This window comes from Aphelocoma coerulescens, chromosome 20 (genome assembly GCF_041296385.1).
Source record: "Aphelocoma coerulescens isolate FSJ_1873_10779 chromosome 20, UR_Acoe_1.0, whole genome shotgun sequence".
In the NCBI taxonomy this organism is placed as follows: domain Eukaryota; kingdom Metazoa; phylum Chordata; class Aves; order Passeriformes; family Corvidae; genus Aphelocoma; species Aphelocoma coerulescens.
Genome location: NC_091033.1, coordinates 8,705,695 through 8,724,186, shown reverse-complemented (window position 1 = coordinate 8,724,186; position 18,492 = coordinate 8,705,695). Strand labels below are relative to the sequence as shown.

At 61.3% G+C, this 18,492-nt stretch overlaps 2 protein-coding genes across 3 annotated transcripts; one reads left to right on the top strand and one right to left on the bottom strand.

Moving 5' to 3' along the window:
• Positions 1 to 1,331: 1,331 nt before the first annotated feature.
• On the top strand, positions 1,332 to 4,511 carry SDCBP2 (syndecan binding protein 2). The gene is made up of 9 exons (XM_069034607.1): positions 1,332 to 1,600; positions 2,237 to 2,302; positions 2,426 to 2,501; positions 2,737 to 2,840; positions 3,008 to 3,169; positions 3,387 to 3,562; positions 3,631 to 3,802; positions 3,897 to 3,988; positions 4,072 to 4,511. The coding sequence occupies exons 2-9, from the start codon at positions 2,249 to 2,251 to the stop codon at positions 4,124 to 4,126; spliced, it is 891 nt and encodes a 296-aa protein (XP_068890708.1). The 5' UTR covers positions 1,332 to 1,600; positions 2,237 to 2,248; the 3' UTR covers positions 4,127 to 4,511.
• A 90-nt stretch (positions 4,512 to 4,601) lies between these two features.
• On the bottom strand, positions 4,602 to 17,415 carry SNPH (syntaphilin). Of its 2 annotated transcripts, none has more exons than XM_069034605.1 (6): positions 17,333 to 17,415; positions 17,146 to 17,203; positions 10,133 to 10,520; positions 9,485 to 9,586; positions 7,813 to 7,962; positions 4,602 to 6,943 (listed from the first exon to the last, which is right to left on the bottom strand). In XM_069034605.1, the coding sequence occupies exons 3-6, from the start codon at positions 10,435 to 10,437 to the stop codon at positions 5,806 to 5,808; spliced, it is 1,695 nt and encodes a 564-aa protein (XP_068890706.1). In that variant the 5' UTR covers positions 10,438 to 10,520; positions 17,146 to 17,203; positions 17,333 to 17,415; the 3' UTR covers positions 4,602 to 5,805. The 2 variants fall into 2 exon arrangements, with proteins under 2 accessions (XP_068890706.1, XP_068890707.1); XM_069034606.1 differs by having other exon boundaries at positions 9,485 to 9,685; positions 10,444 to 10,520.
• Between the last annotated feature and the right edge of the window lie 1,077 nt (positions 17,416 to 18,492).

Genomic DNA, 18,492 nt, shown 5'->3' with positions numbered 1-18,492 from the left:
GCACATCCCCTGCTTTGGGCTTCGCTGCTGCAGCTGTGGGTGTTGTGTGTGTAGGACCTGCTCGGGCACCACTGTGGGCCAGTGCCTGGCTGCTCTGCTGGCAACCTTTGATCAGTGTGCCATGACTGATAACACAGCCACGATCAATAACACAGCCTGGCCCAGCTGCCAAGCAAAGTTTGTGTGTAATGGGTCCTGGAGGGAGCAGCTCGGCCGCTGGGATGCATCCAGGATCACTGGTGCTTGCACAGGGCTGTGCAGGAATTAGCACTGCCCTTAATTGCTACTCAATTAAGCAGAACAGGAGCTTGTGGGGCACCAGCACCCTGCTGTGTCCTTTGCTGTGGCCGTTTCTGGGTGGAAGCTTGAGTCCAGTTTGGGTTTCTCTTCCTGCAAAGCTGTTTGCTTTAATTATTAACCGGTGCCAGGCAGTGCCGTGGCTTCTGGCTGGGGCTAAGCCAGGGCAGGGGGGAGGCTGGGGGAAGCCCCCTGCCCTTGGGCCCTCAGCCCCTGCATGGCTCCTGCAGCACCCACGAATGCAGGTGGGGCGTGGGTCCTTCCAGCTGTGGTTTTGTGGGGATGAGGGTTTCCGGGAACAAACAGACTCCAGGGAACAATCCTCCCTGTCTGTGTAGGACTCTCCCTGCTGCTGGCGCTCGGGCTGTTGTTCTTGTCCTGGGCTGGTCAAGGCAGCCGGGCACCATCCAGCTAAAAATAACACCAGTAAATAAAACACTTCCTCCTGGCCTGGCACACCGGAGTGGAGGCACAGGGAGCTGGGACGTGCCTGGCTGCGGCTCCACGGTGGGACTGGCCCCGTGCCAGGGAGCTCTGGGCCAGTGCCACCAGCTCCAGGCCTGCCCAAGCACCCTCAGCACCCCCCTGCCCGGCTCATGGGGCCACAGTGGCCCATGGCATCCCCACTGCCAACAGCAGAATGTCACCAGTGCGTGCTGGAGGGCTGGATCCCCAGGTGCCATGGTGATGGCCCATGGCATCGGGATGCCACAGCCACGCCATGCTGAGCTCTGTGCCGGCTCAGTTCCTCCACCGGCAGCGTGGGACTCCCACACCTGGCACATGTCCCAGGTGACGGCTGGAAGGGTGTGGGACACGGGATCCCGGTCACGGCTGCGTCAGCCCCACGCGCCCGGGCAGAGAGGTGTCAGTGGGAGCCACCACCCACGCAGGGGCTCATGGTGGGGAACCCCCTTTGCTCCCCCAGCAGGGCCTGTGGAGCTCAGGAATGATAATGGGGGGGTGGGGCCCAGTTGGGGGGCCAAGCCAAGTGCTGGGGCTGGCAGGAGAAGTGATGCAGTGAGAGAGTGGGCCACCATGGGGGGCGTACAGCCCCATCCCTGCTCCCTCAGGATGCCCGAACCTACAGAAAGCCATCCCTGTCCCTATCCCAATCCCTGTTCCATTCCTGCAGTGACAGAGCTCTATGCATTGTTGCCTTCACCTTCCTCTTCCTCACCTGTGCCCTACCTGTCGGGAGTGCAATCAGCTGAGGCTGTCTGGCCCCTCCCTGGGCTGGGTCTGGCTATAAAATCCAGGAGCCAGGCAGAGGGTGTCACAAGGATCTGGGAGCTGTTGGCAGGTGAGTCCATGGGTCCCAGGGTTGGACTTGGGTGGGGGGGTTGGTCTTGTCTGTTGGGTGCTGCTGCTGTCTCTGGGCTGTGGGTGGGATCCTGCCTGATTCCCGCAGGGCTCAGAGCTGGGTCTGGATTTGGCCCCTACACCATGAGTTTTGGTTTATGCTTTTTGGGGCATGAAATGCCATAGAGTAGGTTTGGGGGGCACATCCTTGGGCACAACATGAGGCGCAGAGGGGGCTGATGGTGTGTACAAGGGCTGTTCCCATGGGACATCTCACTGCTGTTTCTGGGTAATGCTGGAATGGCCCCACTGGCCAGCTGGACATGGGGAGCAGAGGGGTCTGATGAGGGGGCAAAGGGGCCATTCCCATGGGATATCCTGCTCCCCTACGTTGGTGATGTTGGGATGGCCCTGTGGGGCAGGTGAACATGGGGAGCAGGACCTGCCACTAGCTGAGTGATGTCCAGGTGTCAGTGCCCAGCACCCAGCCACCAGGAAGTGGTGGTGGCCCTGGTGACATAGCCTTGAGTCACACTGGAGATTCCAGGTGACAGCCCATCTCCAGCACAGGGGCTGGGAGGGATGCTTGGAGAGAGGCACCCCAGTCCCTGAACCACCCCATCCCTGTCCTCCCCAGACAGCAGCAGCGATGGCAACACTCTACCCCTCCCTGGAGGACATGAAGGGCCACCAGGTCCTGCAGGTCAGTGCCAGCACAGCAGTGTTACAGGGGGTGAGCAGACCCCAATGGGTCCCTGTGGGGTCTCACCTCAGAGGCCCCCCAGGGTGGGGGGCATAGCGTTGAGCAGACCCTGTCTCTTGGCAGGCACAGGCAGCGGCTGGGGTGAGGACCCCTGCCACCACAGTGGTGACAGAGAAGCCGAAGCTCACCTCAGGCACTGGTAAGGTGGGGCATGATCGGCTCACTCTGTGCAGGGGCTGTCTGGGTGGGCAGTGCTGTTCAGTGTGGGTGGGGCTCAGCTGAGACCTGCCCCCAACTCAATGCATGGGTTGAGGATGGGATTTTGGGGTCTCTCTTTGCTATCCCATGTTCCCAGGGGGCTCCTGGGAGGGAGGGGGCAATAGCTGTGGGTTGGGGACCCCAGGAGCTGAGACCACCCTCGGTTTGTCCCTCAGAGCCACCTGTGCTGTACCCCAACCTGGCCGAGCTGGAGAACTACATGGGGCTGGCGCTGTCCAGTGAGGAGATCCAGAAGAACCTGCACACAGAGGACAGCGCCGTAGGTGTCTGGGCTGGCAGCTCTCCCTGCCCCATGTGGGCTCTCCATGCCGTGATGGGGATCCCTCTGGTTCCTCATCCTGCCTGGGAAAGGGATATTCTCCCAAGGGTTGAGGTGCACAGGGCCTTGTGTCCCCCTGTCCCCACTGACCCCCAGCTCCCCCGCAGGCTCTGACCCCGGCTGGGCCCCAACCAGGCCAGCTGGTCGCCCCCCTGAGCGGGAACAGCGCAGGGCTGCGGCGGGCAGAGATCAAGCCGGGTGTGCGGGAGATCCACCTGTGCAAGGACGAGCGGGGCAAGACGGGGCTGCAGCTGAAGAACGTCGACCAGGTGAGGGGCTGGGCTGGCATGGGGCTGGGCACGGCATGGGGCATGATGTGACATGGCATAAGCATGACAGTAGAGCACAGCGTGACATGGCACTGTCTCGTGGCACAGCGATGTGTGGCATTAAATGTCACAGCGTGCCACAGCACAGCAGGGTGCAGATGGCATGGCACAGGGCACGGCCACTGGTCCCTGTGCCACCACTCCACTGTGTCCCCAGGGCATCTTCGTGCAGCTGGTGAAGGCCAACTCGCCGGCAGCGCTGGTGGGGCTGCGCTTCGGGGACCAGGTGCTGCAGATCGACGGCAGGAACTGTGCAGGCTGGAGCAGTGACAAGGCACAGCGGGCGCTGAAGAAGGCGAACCCCGAAAAGATCGTCATGGTGGTTCGGGACAGGTGAGCAAGTGGTGGCACCGGTGGGGATGGCAGTGCCGGTGGCAGCACTGATGGTGGTCTCCCTGCAGGCCTTTCCAGCGCACCGTGACCGTGCACAAGGACAGCACCGGCCACATCGGCATCGTGGTGAAGAAGGGGAAGATTGTGTCGCTGGCCAAGGACAGCTCGGCTGCCCGCAACGGGCTCCTCACCCACCACTGCATCTGTGAGGTGAATGGCCAGAACGTCATCGGCATGAAGGTAGGGCTGTGCCCCGGTGGTGCAGGACATGCAGGAGGGAGGGGGATACTGAGCAAAGCCAGGCACCCCACGGACCCCCCGCTCTCTCCCGCAGGATAAGCAGCTCATGGAGGTGCTGGCAGGGGCTGGGAATGTGGTGACACTGACCATCATCCCCACTGTGATCTACGAGCACATGGTCAAGCGGTGAGAATGAGGGGCTGTAGGGACCCCCCACTACCCACAGGGCCCCCCACTTCCCCCCACTGACCTCCCTTCCCTGTGCTCAGGCTCTCGTCAGGGCTGGTGAAGTCATCCATGGACCACTCCATCCCTGACCTGTGATACCGTCGCCGCTGTCCTGGGAGCTGATGCTGGAAGCCTGGAGGACCTGCCGAGGGGACCCCACAGCACCTCAAAAGGAGCTATTTTAGCACAAACACCCTTCTCCCTTCAGAGGCTGGTGGCTGCTGGGTGGTTCATCCTCTCCTCAGCAGGGATGGGGCAGATGTCCTGTACCAGGGTCCCCTTGTCCCCGTGTCCCTGCTTGGGCCACCCCCCTCAGGGCGGATGCCAAGGGCTGGCTCCAGCCAAAGCAGACACAGACCCAGCGACATTTATTACATCCACCACAGAGAGCGAGTACAGGACAGGGGAAACAAGAAGAGGGGGGTTACAGCTTTTTCAGTTCTGTATTTAAAAAATATATTATATAGATTTGTCTTTCAAATATAGTCGTTACATTTATTTCTTGGCAAAGCTTTGGATGGTCTAACAGACGTGTACACAGATCCACAAATACATTGCACGAGAGGCGAATATCCCAGCTCTGCTTACATTTGCCCCAGCTGCCTGGACACTGCTGCTCCCTAAATCTTTCCCCCGGCACCTGGTGCTGTGCTGGTGGCAGAGCTGCTGTCCCCACTGCCCCCCAGCACGGGGGGTGGAGCACACAGGACGTGGCACATGCCCCTCTGGGGGACCACTGGACACCGGCGTGTGGAGCATCACCAGCTGCCAGGGCACCTGGCTGGTGGCACCCATGGGTGGGGGAGTGGGCTTGGGTTGGGGTTGGGGGGAAACACTGTTAGTTCAAGTCACAAAGAAACCACAGACATTCGTGGGGTGGGAGCACGGCGTGCCCCAGGGAGCCCCAAGTCCCGTGCCCCAACAGCCCCGCTGATCAATCCTTGCTGTCTTTGTGTTTCAACAACAGAAAAAAAGGCATTTTTCCGGCGGCCCCCGGCAAAGCAGGGGTTTGGGTGGGCCGGGGAGGCAAAGGGCTTGGCTCTGCCTGCACGGCACTGCCCGCACCCCAGCAAAGGCATCCGAGCTCCAGCACATGGTGCGATCACCGGCAGCACGGCTGACAAAACTGCAGGAGCCCCCTGCAGCAAGAGTCCCAACAGCCGGGCTTCAGTCTGTACCCAAAAAAAAGTGAATATAGTGCAAAGCAAGGGGAGGGAGAGCCCACGGCTTCCTCGGGGGGCTCCGTGAGCAAGCTGCAGCCCAGTTCCATCCCAAGGTGGGGAGGCATCTCCTAGGGAAGGGCGGGCTGGACCGAACGGCTCTGGAGCTGATCCCTGTGTCTGGACAGGAACCCCCCATCCCCCTGCCCACAGACAGACACTGCACCTGGAGCAAGGAACCGCTGCATCCCCAGCGCCCCACGCTGCCAGCGGCTCCTTGTCATCACCCGCCCGTGGCAGGGCTGGCCCCGGGGATAAACCGGTGACAAATAAAAAGCAAGCGCGATGGAGAGAGAGCCCCCTCCGGCGGGCGCAGCCCCACAGCCCCCGCAGCCAGTGGCACAGGCACGGTGTCCGTCGGCGGGGGCTGACGCTGGGAGCAGACACCTCTTCCAACAACGGTTCTTTCCCTCCTCCAGGACAAAGGAGCTGGGCGGGGCAGCGCACCTCGATGCACCCACAGACCCCTCGGCCCCTTCCCACCCGCCGGTGCCACGCCGGGGCTTTACAATCAGCAGTCGGGTCCGTGGGGGCGGGTGGAGGGCGTCGGAGGGGTCAGGGCTGGGCGGTGCCGCCGGGGCCGGGGCTGGCGACGGGGCGACAGCCCATCCTGCGGATGGAGTGCAGGGCGACGGTGCAGCAGCCCCGCAGCAGCGAGCTGATGTTGTAGATGGGCTGGCCCTGCCGCCGCTGCGAGCGGCACAGCCAGGCCACCGTGGGCACCGCCGGCACCACCACCGCTAGCAGATCCACGATGAAGTGGCGGCTCCAGTAGCTCTTGGAAGGGTTGGTCTCGCAGCCGGTCACCTCCGTCAGCTCCTCCTCCGCCACGCAGGCGATGGCCACCGAGGGGCTGGCGCTGGGGGGCTGCCGCACCGCCGGGTTGCAGGGGACACCCCCCTCGGCACCGGCAGCCGCCGTCGCGGCGTCGGGCTCGGCCACCATCAGGTCCGTGGTCCCGGTGGGGTTGGTGAGCTCGGGGACGGGCATCGTGTCTTCCATTTCAGAGACCCAGGCGGAGGTAGGGCTGCCCAAGCTGCAAGCCTGGGACTTCATCACCTTCTCCAGGATGGTGTCCAGGTCGGGCTGGCAGGGCACGAAGTCCGTCTGGATGGCCCGCTCCTGCATGCAGCTGGCCTGCACCCCTGCCTCCGCGCTGCTCCGCAGTCCCAGCACCTTCTCGTAGGTGTTGCTGGGGGGCAGGCGGGTGCCGGGCTCACCCCCCGCCTCCAGCGGGTCCGTGTGGCCCGGAGCCTCCTCCATCCCCACGAAGCTGCTGTCGGCCCCCTCGTCCAGCGAGATGGTCTGCGAGCCCCCCACGTTGCGGTCCCCGGCTCCCTGGTCGCTCAGCTTGGTGTAGGTGGAGCTGCGGGTGAGGGATCGGGCTGGGGACCCCCCGGCTGACTCGCCGGCGCCCTCGTCCTTCAGCGCCCCATTCTGTGCCACCTCCATGCTGTGCAGCAGCGTCTCCAGCTTCTTGTTCTGGATGTTGATGTCCACAAAATACTTCTGGAGGCCTTTGTCCTTCTCCAGCAGGTTGTTCTTCACTGTGTCGATGACCTGCTTCAGCTGCTTGATCTCCTTGCGAGCCTCTTTCAGCGCCAGCTGGGCCTCCACGCGGTGGCACTCCTCCTCGATCCAGTCCTCCTGCATCCGTGACAGCTGCGTCTTCAGGTCCTCGATCTCAGCATCCCTGCAGAGACGGGAGGGCACCACCGCGGCGCTGAGGGGGCTGCAGGGACAGCCCTGTCCTCGTGTGCCCAGCACTGGGTTGCAATCAGATCACCCAGTAAAACTCCCAGCTGGGAATAAGGGATGGATCCAGTGGCTTAGGGACCCCCAGGAGTGATGCTCAGGGAGCCTTGGAGTGATGCTGAGAGAGCCTCTGAGTGATGCTCAGGGACCCTCAGGAACAATGTTTGGGGACCCCCAGGAGTGATGCTTAGGGACCCTCAGGAGTGACACTCAGGGACCCCAAGGATGGATGCTTGAGGACCCTCAGGACTAATGCTCAGGGCCCCCTGGGAGCACTGTTGGGAGCAATGGGAGCTCAGGGATCCCTAGAAGTGACGCTCAGTCTTCCCCCAGAGGGGCTGCAGTGCCCAGGGCTCCCGAGGGCTGCGTGGGGGTGGGCAGGTGCCCTGGGTGGGCACGTGACAGCTGGCACGGCAGCGGGGCTGTGCCTAAGCCTGAGAGGAGCAGATGGGGATTAGCCACCCTCTGACGCTGAAATTCAGCAAAAGCATGGCAGGGACTTAACCAGGACGAGGGGAGAGCACAGCCACTGCAGGTGGGACGTGGGGCTCTCTAGTCCCCAGATCTGCAGCTCCTAGATTGGACAGGCAGCAGTGCCAGATCCCACGTGCTGGCAATGCCGCGGTACAGCTGTGACCTCGGTGCCTGGGCACAAGCACGAGGACAAGATGCCATGCTGGGAACTGAGACACCCAGAAGGATCAGTTCCAGACAGGAGCTACCACAGCGGGTGGCAATGGCTGGTGCTGGCACCCTGTCCAGCAGCTCCCACACCATGGGGTCTGTGCCTGCTGCTCCCATGCTCACCTGTCCTGCAGCCGCTCCTGTGTGTCCTTCAGGCGAGCCTTCAGGTGCCGGATGCAGACCTCCTTCTGCTGCAGAGGAGTCAGGTACTGCTCCGGAGTCGGTGGCTTTATCCCATGGTTATCGCTGCAGAGGTTGTACTTGGACGAGCGCCTGCAGGGACACAGATGTCACCCACTGCCAGTGCCAGGGTCAGCACAGGCTTGACCCAGGGGTCCTAAGGCCTGCTCTCAGAGTGCAGCCCCATAATACATCCCAAAGGAGCCCTGAGAGCAGGACGGGCAGGGTGGGTGTCTTTTGTGTTGTGCCTCTGGCAGGACAGACAAGGTGGGTGTCCTCAGTGCTGTGCCCTGGTAGGAGGGTGGGTGCAGCCCCTGGACACACCGGTCCTGCTGTCAGGTGCTGAGCCCTCTGTGGTGCTGGGCACTTTGCTGGGGCATGATCAGAACTGGGGGCACCAGGGTCGCTGTGTGCCCAAAGGGACCTTCCTGGAAACAACTGATGTGGATGGAGACCCCAGGGTGGGATCAGCCCCGCCAGAGATGGAGGCACAAGATGGGGAATGGAAGGGTTTGGGATGGAGCAGGTCTTGAGATGGTGGCTGTCCTGCCTGCGGGGAGCAAGCCAGGGAATCCAGCATCTGCTCCACACCGGGCCAGCAGCACTTCTGGCCCCTCCTTGCGCCACCACTGGCACTGGGGCAGATGAAGTGACATCTCAGGCCCAAAGCCTGGGACAGTGCAGAGAGCAGGGGCTGGCCAGGGACAGGGCTACAAGGCCAGGCTGGGAGGCACATGGAGAGCTGGGAGCTGCATGAGTGGCTCTGGCATGGCAGTGGGGGGACCAAACTCCCCGTGTATGGAAGGGAGGCATCCCAAAGCCCCCTGCATGGTGTCCATCAGCCCAGCAGCCTTTAGCCACATCCAGAAGCACCGTGTTAGAAGCATCCATGCCTTAGAATGCCTCATGGAAGCAGGATGGCCCCTGCCCCCGGCCGCAGCACGCATGGGAACTGCTCACTATGTCACCCTCGGGCCCCTCAGATCCTCCCAGAATGATTCCACCTCTGGGAGCTGGCAGGGGCAGGCAGGAGATGAGCAGTGCACCACGGCCTGCTGTGCCTGCGGGGCTGGGGCTGGTGCCCATCCCACAGCTCGGGGCTCATCCCACAGCTCATCGCCGGCTATTTGTGCCCCGAACACACCCGGAACTCCCTGCTGAGAAGCCAGGGGGCCACCAGCTCTTGCCAAACCTTTGCCGGGCAACACGAGGGGATGGAAGCGAAGCTCTTGCCCTCGTGCCTTTGGTCTGGAAGGATCCGGGTGCTCCTTGGAATGCGGGAGTGGCGGGAGGGAGCGTGCAGCGTGCAAGCCACAGCCACAGCAGGACGGAGGGAAGAGGACGGGGGATCCCTGGGTGGCAGGCGGGGGGACAGGAAGGGAGACGACACAACAACAGCGGCGGAGAGGTTCGGAGGAGGAGGGTAGTGAGGGTCTCTGGAGACACACCAGCAGCTCCGCCAGCTCCGGCTCCCCCAGCCACCCAGCGCACAGCCTCGCTCCAGCGGCCCCTGCGCTCCTGTTCCCGCCGGGCACCGGCACCGGCAGCACGGGGGGCTGCTCCCCCTGCCCGGGGGCACCCGGCAGCCGCCCTGGGGCCACGGGTGATGGGTTACCTTGGGGTGGGGCTGCTGTCGCTGCCCTTGCAGGAGCCAGAATTGCTGCTGCTGCTCAGCGAGGAGGTGCCGTAGGTGTCCCTCCCGGGGGGCGAGGGGCGCCTGGAGGCAGGGAGAAGAGGCTGTGTCTCAGGCCGAGTGGCTGAGGGCGCTGAAGACTTAAAGAAGGAGGCAAAGCCACTCCGTCCATAAACCCCGCGACTGCCAACCACCACACCGAGAACACACAAGACAAAAGGACAAAACAAACAGCAGGGATCAAAATGGCACGGACATGGCGACGGGCACAAAGGCAGGGCTGGGGGGGATGTCCACCCGCTCCCCCCTCCCTGGCGTGGCAGCCCATGGATGCTGGCACAGCATCCTTGCACCCTGAGGACCTTGGGAGCCCCTGGGATCCCCTTGGAAGCCCCTTGGGAGCCCCTTGAGAATCCCCTGGGAGCACAGTCCCGGCATAGCTCGAGCCACATCTGCCAGAGCATCAGCTACACGTGGGCAGCTTTGCCTCTGCTCCCTGCCCACACTGAGCCCGACCTCCATAACGGCAGTCCAGGTCATGGACACATTGGGAGGGGAATAAACGCGTTTTCCCTCTTTTTCTCTCTTTATCACTCAGCTCAAGGGGAGATTTTCCAAGGGCTAACATACCTCCCAGTTTCACTGCCCCAACCCAGTGCTCTCCACCACTGCCTGCCTTCGCCTGGGCGGACGGAGGGGTCGGTCCTGCCTGTGGCACAGACGGACAGAGGGACGGGGCGTGCAGCACTCGGGGAGCTGCATGCACGGACAGGGAAGTGCTGTGCAGCGGGCAGTGCCATGCAAACCCCCGAAAGCTGGGCTGGGGGTTCGTGCTGCGAAGTGGCAGCCGGTGGTGGAGGTGTGGGGATCGTGGGGATCGTCCCATCCCGGCTGCAGGCGCTGGTGTCCAGTCCCGAGGCCAGAGGTTGAAGCATATTCACCTTCGTGATCCTGTGGATGCGCGTCTGCTCCCCGGCACGGACATGGCCACGGTGCCACGGGTCCTGGGCACAGGGAACTGTGGGCGAAGGCAACAGAGAGAGGAGGTGAAGGCAGGAAAATGGCCCCAGTGAGATGGGGACCCTCTGGGGTGAGCCCTGGCACCAGGGCATCAGTATAGTCCCCAGGGCCACCAGCACAGGGGCAGATGAGGACAGCATCCCCTGCACATCTGGGCTGTGCTTCCCACTTGTCTCCCACAGATAGCCCAGAAGTGCAGGAATGCTGCATGCCTGTGGTCCCACTGGGATGCTGTGGGCACAGGGCAGGGGTGTTCTTAATCTAAAAAGCAGAACAGAGGCAGAGCAGGTGCCTGCCCATGGCCTGGAGCCCATCATAGGACAAGCTTCCCCCTGCTCCCAGATGCCCATCCCTGCCAGCAAGCAGGGTAATGCCACAGGGACACAGAGTACCTGCAGTGGTGGCATTACTGGGGGCAGAGATGGTACAAGGGCTCTGACCCAGCCATGGAGCTCCCTGGGCAGGCAGCTCTCCCTGCAGTGGGCTGGGTGCCTGCTTTTCCTTAATTAAGTGCAAATCCCCCATTCAGCAGTGAAATCAGGTGAGGAAGAACAGATCCCTGCATGATGAGGCAGCAGCAGCTAATCCCTTGGGAAACACAGAGCCCTCTTTGCTGTAAATAAATAGGCCACATCCAGAGGCTTGCAGCACCTCGGGCACATGCAGGATGTGAGGGAGTGAGGGAAGCATCTGCTCAGCATCTGCATCCTGCCGAGCATCCCATGGCACTGCTGTGATCCCCACTGTGCTCCCATGCTGCCAGAGACTGACAGGCCAGGGGCAGCATGGGGAGCCCCCCACCCCCAGGCTCATTCACAATGCCAGCATTTATCTCAGATTTTGGCAGAGCAATGCAGGAGATGGGACCTGCCAACAGATAATCGATGGGTGACAGGAAACACTCAGTGCTGCTGGCCCTGCTCCAGGGGAGTGCAAGGAGTGGGACAACAGGGGAGGCAGAACAGGAAGGGGGGCACAACCAGCTCACCCCAGTGCAGCGTTTTGCATTTGCCACCCCAGGTTATTTCTTTTCCAGGATACCTCAACGCCCACCCTGGCCAGCCCCAGGCCTCCTCTGTCCAGAATTCCCTGCTCTCTGATCCCCAAACCAGATCACTGAAGATCCCAGAGTGCTGGTTCTGTGAAGCCCCAAGACCCAGCAGGCACAGTGCCCCATGCTAGGGGGGTGCCAGCACCCTGGGACAATGCAAGAAGGATTTGGGGATCCTGCTGCTCCCACCTGGGATGGATTTGCCCAGAGATGACCTGGGCAGGGAAAGGCAGTGTTCTGTCCTGCTGGATCACTGCTCCCAAGTAGGCAGCGAGCTCTGCTACTGCAGCAGTGTGAATCAGCATCCACCAAGAGCCGTGCGTGGCCTCACGCTGGCGGGAGCATCCTCCAGGATTCTCCGTCACCCTCCAGCAGCGCCATGTGGGGCTGTGGCACAGCCTGGACTCCAACAGCTCTCGAGCAGGGATTTAGAGAGATTTGAGAGGGTTGATTCCTCACCCTCTCCCCTGCAGTCCAGTGGTATCTGGTATCATTCCAGGGATGCCCAGCATCAGCCCTGTGGTAGGCACTGAGTGGCAGCCGAGTGGGACCCAGCATCAGCCCAGTGGTAGCTCAGCTGTACCTGGATTTTCCCCTCATGGCAAGGTCACCCTCATGCCACCCTGCTCTGTGCAGGGGTCCCTCTGTGCCTCACTAACACCAGCAAGTGCCAGCACTGCAGGTGGCATGTGTGTGTCCAGCACATGGGGCTCCTGAGAGCCCCCCCCACCACACCCCAGGCACCTGCCGCCAGCACCCGCAGCCTGGAAGGGCTCTGTGGGGACACCTGGATTTGGCCTCATGTCTGGGGACCTCATTTCCTCCTCGTCGTCCTCCTCCCACTGCTGCAGACTCGTCTGGTGCCCACGCTGAGGCTCGATGCCTCCCACAGCACCCAGGGTGTTTGGATTTTAATCAGTGGTAATAAATTCTCATTATTCCCAGAGGATCAGTGGGCCACTTCAGTCTCCCCGGAAGCCTCACTGTGTCCGTGGGCTGCCCAGGCAGGCAGGGTGGGCAGATCCAGCACCAAAGCTGAACACACACCTTCCCGTGTGGTATGTGGCTACTAAAGGTGGAGGAAATTATGGATCTGCACTCAGAATTACCCCCATCACATGGACCAGGATGAGCGATTGCAGCACCAATGGAGCCTCACCGGGAAAGCCAAGGGAAATCCAAGATTAACCCTGGTCTAGTGGGTGGCATCCCTGCCCATAGCAGGGAGTTAGAATGACAGAATGGTTTGGGTTGGAAGGGACCTTGAAGCTTGTCTTGTTCCAACCCCCTGCCATGGGCAAGGACACCTTCCACTGTCCCAGGTTGCTCCAAGCCCCATCCAACCTGGCCTTGAACACTTCCAGGGATGGGGCAGCCACAGCTTCTCTGGGCACCCTGTGCCAGGGCCCCACCACCCTCACAGAGAAGAATTTTTTCCAAATATCCTGTCTAACCCTGCCCTCTGTCAGTGTGGAACTGTTCCCCCTTGTTCTGCCACTCCATGCCCTTGTCCAAAGTCTCTCTCCAGCCCTCTTGGAGCTCCTTTAGGCACTGGAAGAGGCTCTTAAGGTCTCACCGGAGCCCTCTCTTCTCTACCAGCTCTCTCAGCCTGTCTCCACAGCAGGGGTGGTCAGCACAATTCACGGACCAAGATGAAGGTGATTTGGGGGCACTGGCTTGTCTCCATACTGGGGGACCAGTAGGACCCTGCTCAGCACAGCACCTCTGTGTCTGCCCTTACTGCCCAGGAATGCCCACATGGGCCAGGGTCTGACACTCCAACTTACACCAAATCCAGAGGCTCTCCTGCAAACCACCTGCACGTGGTCCAGCACGCTGCAAATCCCCCAAAATGCAGCTGGAGGGCTGAGCAGGGTGGATGCTGTCCATTGCATGGACCAACGTGTTCCTGGTGCTGTCAACAGCAAAACTCCCTGTGAGTGTCCTGGCACATGTGGAACAGAAAGGCAGCACTCTTACAAACAACAGCAAAAACCAGGGCTTGTTCCATGCAGTGGAATTAGCCTGGGGAATTCCTGATAAATAAAAGCAATGGGCCTTGATAAGGAAACAGCTGGAGCTACAGCATGAAAAAGCGGATCCCCCCCAGAGGGCTGGGATGCAGAATCAGCACAAGTCCCCCACAGTGCCACAGTGCCGGGGTGGGTGACACCATGGGGCTCATCTCCTGTCCCCAGCTCCTGTCAGCCATGGAGGGGACCTGGAGCACTGCTGGCCTGCTGATCACACCATGACAGCAATGGATGGCAGAGCAGTGATAGAGCAGTGACAGAGTGGGGGCTCAGCCTGGTGCCCCAGAAGAACATTTCCCCAGGCTCAGCTGGATCACTGCCCCACAGAGATGCTTCTTTGGCTCAAATCCTGCCACTTCCCCACTCCTTGCTGGATCCCCTGGCTGTGCCAGTGATGGACAAACCAGGCTGAGCAGGTATCGCCCTTCCTAGATGCTTCTCACATGGGAAACAGGGACAGAGGACCCCCGGAGGGACCCTCATCACTGGCTCAGTGAAGCCTCTGATGGTTCCTCAGCTTGTTCCTCTGAGGGTTTCATGGCTGCAGGCTCAAGAGTTCGCTCCCATCAGCTTCCAAAGCTCAGCTCCTGTGGGATTCAGAGGGATCCAGCTGTTGCCAGCTCACCCCATCCCCACGGGGAACATGAGAGAAGGTGTGAGAGCCCACAGCTCACTGCCAGTGTCAACCCTCAGCACAACACTGCTGTGCCAGCAGCCGCCACATTTCCCCGGATTTCTCGCTCACTGCTTCCTTTGTCGAGGCTCCCATCATCCTGCCTGCTGCTGAATTCCTGTGTTTCCCTTGGCATGTCCTGTGTGAGGAATCTTTTGCAATGGTGGCACTGAGCCCAAGCGTTTGAGAGCAGCTTCACCACTGCAGAGACCTGGGAGAGGAACTGTGGTGTCCCCACGGGTCCCCTGGGAGATCTCCAGCCCTCCACGAAGAACAAGATTTAAAGCAGAGGGAACATGGAGAGGGAAACCACAGCTTTGTTTTTCCAGGGGCCAACAAGGGCTCCCCAGGACCTGCCCTGCCTTTCTGACACCAGCTCTGCTTTTCTTCACACTAGAAATAAGCCAAGTGCTGCATGTGGCCAACAACCAGAGCCCTGTGTCCCTGGACAGTGAAAATGACAGGGCTGCTTGCACTGGAAAAGGGACTGGGACACAGCTGGGAAGGAGCAGGATCCAGCAGCCACAGCAGGCAGAAGTCCTGGCGCAGAAGGGGGTCAGCACTGGGGCCACCACCTGGGCAGCTGAGGGCAAACACTCCTCCTGCCATAGGGGATTTTTGGGATGATGGGATTGCTTTGCTTTTGCTTAGAAGATTCCAAGGATGTGGCAGTATCTCCAGAGGCTGGAAGCCTCTGCTCCAGTGTAGACAGGTTCATCCCAAAGCTTCACCTGGGTTCTGGGCAGAGGGAGATCATGGAATTACAGAACCATTTAGGTAGGAAAATACCTTTAATACCTTCAAATCCAACTGCTAACCCAGCACTGCCAAGGCCACCGCTAAATCCAGCTCAGGGCAGAGCCAAGTGCTCGAGGCACAAGCAGACACAAACCCCACGGGGTGTTTATGCAACACCACCAGAAAAATCAATGTTGCTAAGAGTGGTTGTGTCCCATTCCAAAAGGCAGGAGCATCTCCTTTTATTCTCCTGTTTGTTATAAAACGCTGAGTTGACACCCAGAGATTACAGGAAAACAGACACCATTTGGAAAGCTCGGGTTATGCAGCTCATCACTTTTCTGGCTGACCTGGCTGCAACTCCAAATGGGGAGGTGGCAATTCCCAGCCCTCATTAGCTAAAAATAAGGTGCTTGACCAAAGGGCAAAGGCTGGGCTCTCGCTGGGGACTCTGGATCCAAAGGGAAATGGGAAAGAGCTCCATGTCAAGTACTGTAGCAGCATGAGAGCAGGAGTGGGACACCCAGGAAGCAGACCCCATGGTCTCACCCCGGGCCAGGAAGGTTGGCAGGATGGGATGGAGGTAACATCCCACTGCACAGCCCACACTGCACAGGTGCTCTGGCAGGAGCCGAGCTGAGGTGTGTGAAGCAGAAGCAAGAGCCCACTCCTTCGAGGTACAAAGGCAAAAACCTGGAAGACAAACCCAGCTTCCAGTGCAACAGCTCCTCCTCCCCTCTGTGCCTCGGCGCAGCGGAAGAAGGTCTCCCCCAACCACCATCCACCTTGAGTGAGGGCTGGGAATGACGGCGGTGCCGGGGGATTAGCCCTGGTCTCCACATCGCTGGGATGGCCTACTTTAACCACACACCACATCTCCTGCCTCAGCCCGCTGCAGCACTTCTGAGATGGGAGAATGGGCACTGCCCCTCTGACCTCCACCCTGGGAGCCCTGGACACCAGGATTTGCATCTTCTGGCACAAGGTCACAGCACAACGTGCCCGTTGCCCAGAGAGGGTGGGAACACCGGGATTTTATAAGCAGAACAGGCGCCCAGCAGTGGGTTCTGTGTGACAGCCACAGCACTGACCTTGTGGGGAGGAGACAACAGAGCACCCAGCTCATCACCCCACTCGGGTGATCCTGTGTCCCTTTGGAGATGGAGCACGAAGCCATTAAATAATAAAATGTCAACTGCAGAGCAGCCCTGGCTCCTGCAATGCCCCATGGTGCCAGAGACACTTTGGGATGCTGCATGACTGATATGGGGCTGGTGCTTGAAGGGGGAGTCTGATGCACGAGATGTGGGTTTGAGGCATGCAGGGAGGGTTTGGAGCGTGCAGGGACAGTCTGGTGCATGTGATCCATGTGACATGGGACTGGTGTACGCAGGGAGGGTCTGGCGCATGAGATGTGGGTCTGGGGTGTGCAGTGAGGGTCTGGTGCTTGCAGGGAGGGTCTGATGCATGTGACAAGGATCTGATACATGAGATATGGGTCTGGTGCATGTGATGTGGGACTGGGGCATGCAAGGAGGGTCTGATGCATGAAATGTGAGTCTGTGGTGCGCAAGGAGGGTCTGGGGTGTGCCGGGAGGGTCTGGTGCATGTGAAGTGGGTCAGGTGCATGAGATGTGGTTCTGGCGAGTGCAGTGCAGGTCTGGCGAGTGCAATGCGTGGCTGATGCTGCTGTGTGGGTCTAGTGCATGTCATATGGGTCCAGGGCTGTGAAGCAGGACCGGGGGTGTGGTGGGGGTCCAGGTGGGTTTGCAGTGTGGCTCAGGGTACATTAGATATGGGTCTGACAAGTCAGACATGGGTCCAGTGCGCGCCATGGGGGTCCAGCGCATGCCGTGGGCTCTGGTGCAGCAGTACGGGTCTGGTGTGTGCCGCGGGGGTCTGGCACACGCAATGCGGGTGCGCTGCGGGCCCGATGCGTGACCCGCCCCGAGCACCCTGTGCCCCGGGAACCCCTCCCCCTCCCGCGCCCCCGATGCGGAGCGGTGCTGGCGGACCCGGCTGCGCCCCCCGCCTCCCTCCACCCTGAATCTGCAGCCAGAAAGGGATGAGTCACGGCGGCCGCGGGGCCCCGCACCGCGCCCCCCGCACCGCGCCCCGCACCGCTCACCTGCGCGGGGCCCCGCCGATGTCGGGGGCGGCAGCGCCGGGGCGGGGGGCTCAGCGACCTGCCGGGGAAGGGAGAGAGCGGACGGTGAGCGGCGGCGGCGCGGGGCCCGGTGCAGTACCCGGTGCGATGCCCGGTGCGATGGCCCGCACCCCACCCCGCACCTCTCGCCCTCCCCCGCCTCCATCACCTGCGCCGGCCTCCATGGGTGCGGCGGGGCGGCCGGGAGCGCTGGAGGGATGAGGGAGGGATGAGGGAGGGATGGAGGAGGGAGGGATGGAGAAGGGAGGGAGGGATGGATGGAGAAGGGAGGGAGGGAGGGGTGAGCCGTGCAGCTGCGTAATTTGCTCCCTCCTCTGCGATCTTAAAGCGACGGCGCCGCGGGTGCCTCCCCCCGGCCCCCCCGCCGGGTTTCCCCGCCGTTTCTATGGCAACTCCCCTCTGCCGGAGCGGCGCAACCACCTCAAAAAAAGAAACCAGCCTGGTTTTGGGGTCCCTCCCCGTCTGCGAAGCCCCGCGGGCCGGGTGTGCCCTGCGACCGGTGGCCCTGGGCTCCTCGCCCCGCGTAACCCCGGAGCAGGAGGCGGAGGAAGGGGAGGGGGGAGTCGGGGTGGCCCCGCGCTGCGGCCACCCGGCCCTTGGAGTCCCCCCAGAGCCTTAATTTTCATCTGAAGCAGTCCAGCTCTGAGGAGATCCCTGCCTCTGATTAGTGACGCACTTTCATAAAGTAAAATAATGAAATAACCGGAATTCTGTGCCCCATTTCAGTCCCTCTGGCTCAGCCCTAATCGCCGGGGCTGGGGTGGAGAAGCAGCAACAGCCACCCCGAGCAGCTGTCCCGGGCTGTGACTGGGGTCCGGGAGGTTTGAGAGATGAGGCTGAAGGCTGGCACGGCACGGCACGGCACGTCCTCCAGCACAGCCCGGTTACTCATGGCACTTCCCACACGCTTCCTGCTGTAACTGTCAAGATCAGCCTTCCCAAATTATTTGCTGAGGAAACGTCTCGGGAGCCCCCACGCCACGTCCTGCAGCCTTTGCGGGGGGCAGCAGGGCACTGGCTCCAGCTCTGCTCTGGTGCCCATGGCCAGGAGCACCCAAGGTCGGCTGCGGACACCCCCGTGGAGACCAGGAGCGTGAGAGATGCACATGTGCCCGTGTTACAAACACCCACTGAACATCCAGCGTGTGTGGATCCACATACAGACTTATGGAGGGAAATGTTCATGTGGGAAATAGTCACAGTCAGAGCAGAACCTGCTCCTGGTTTGGGTCTGGACCCGAGGCCCATTCTGCTTCCCAGACATTCCCAGCTCTCTTTGTCACTCCCCCAGGGTTATTCCAGAGTTCT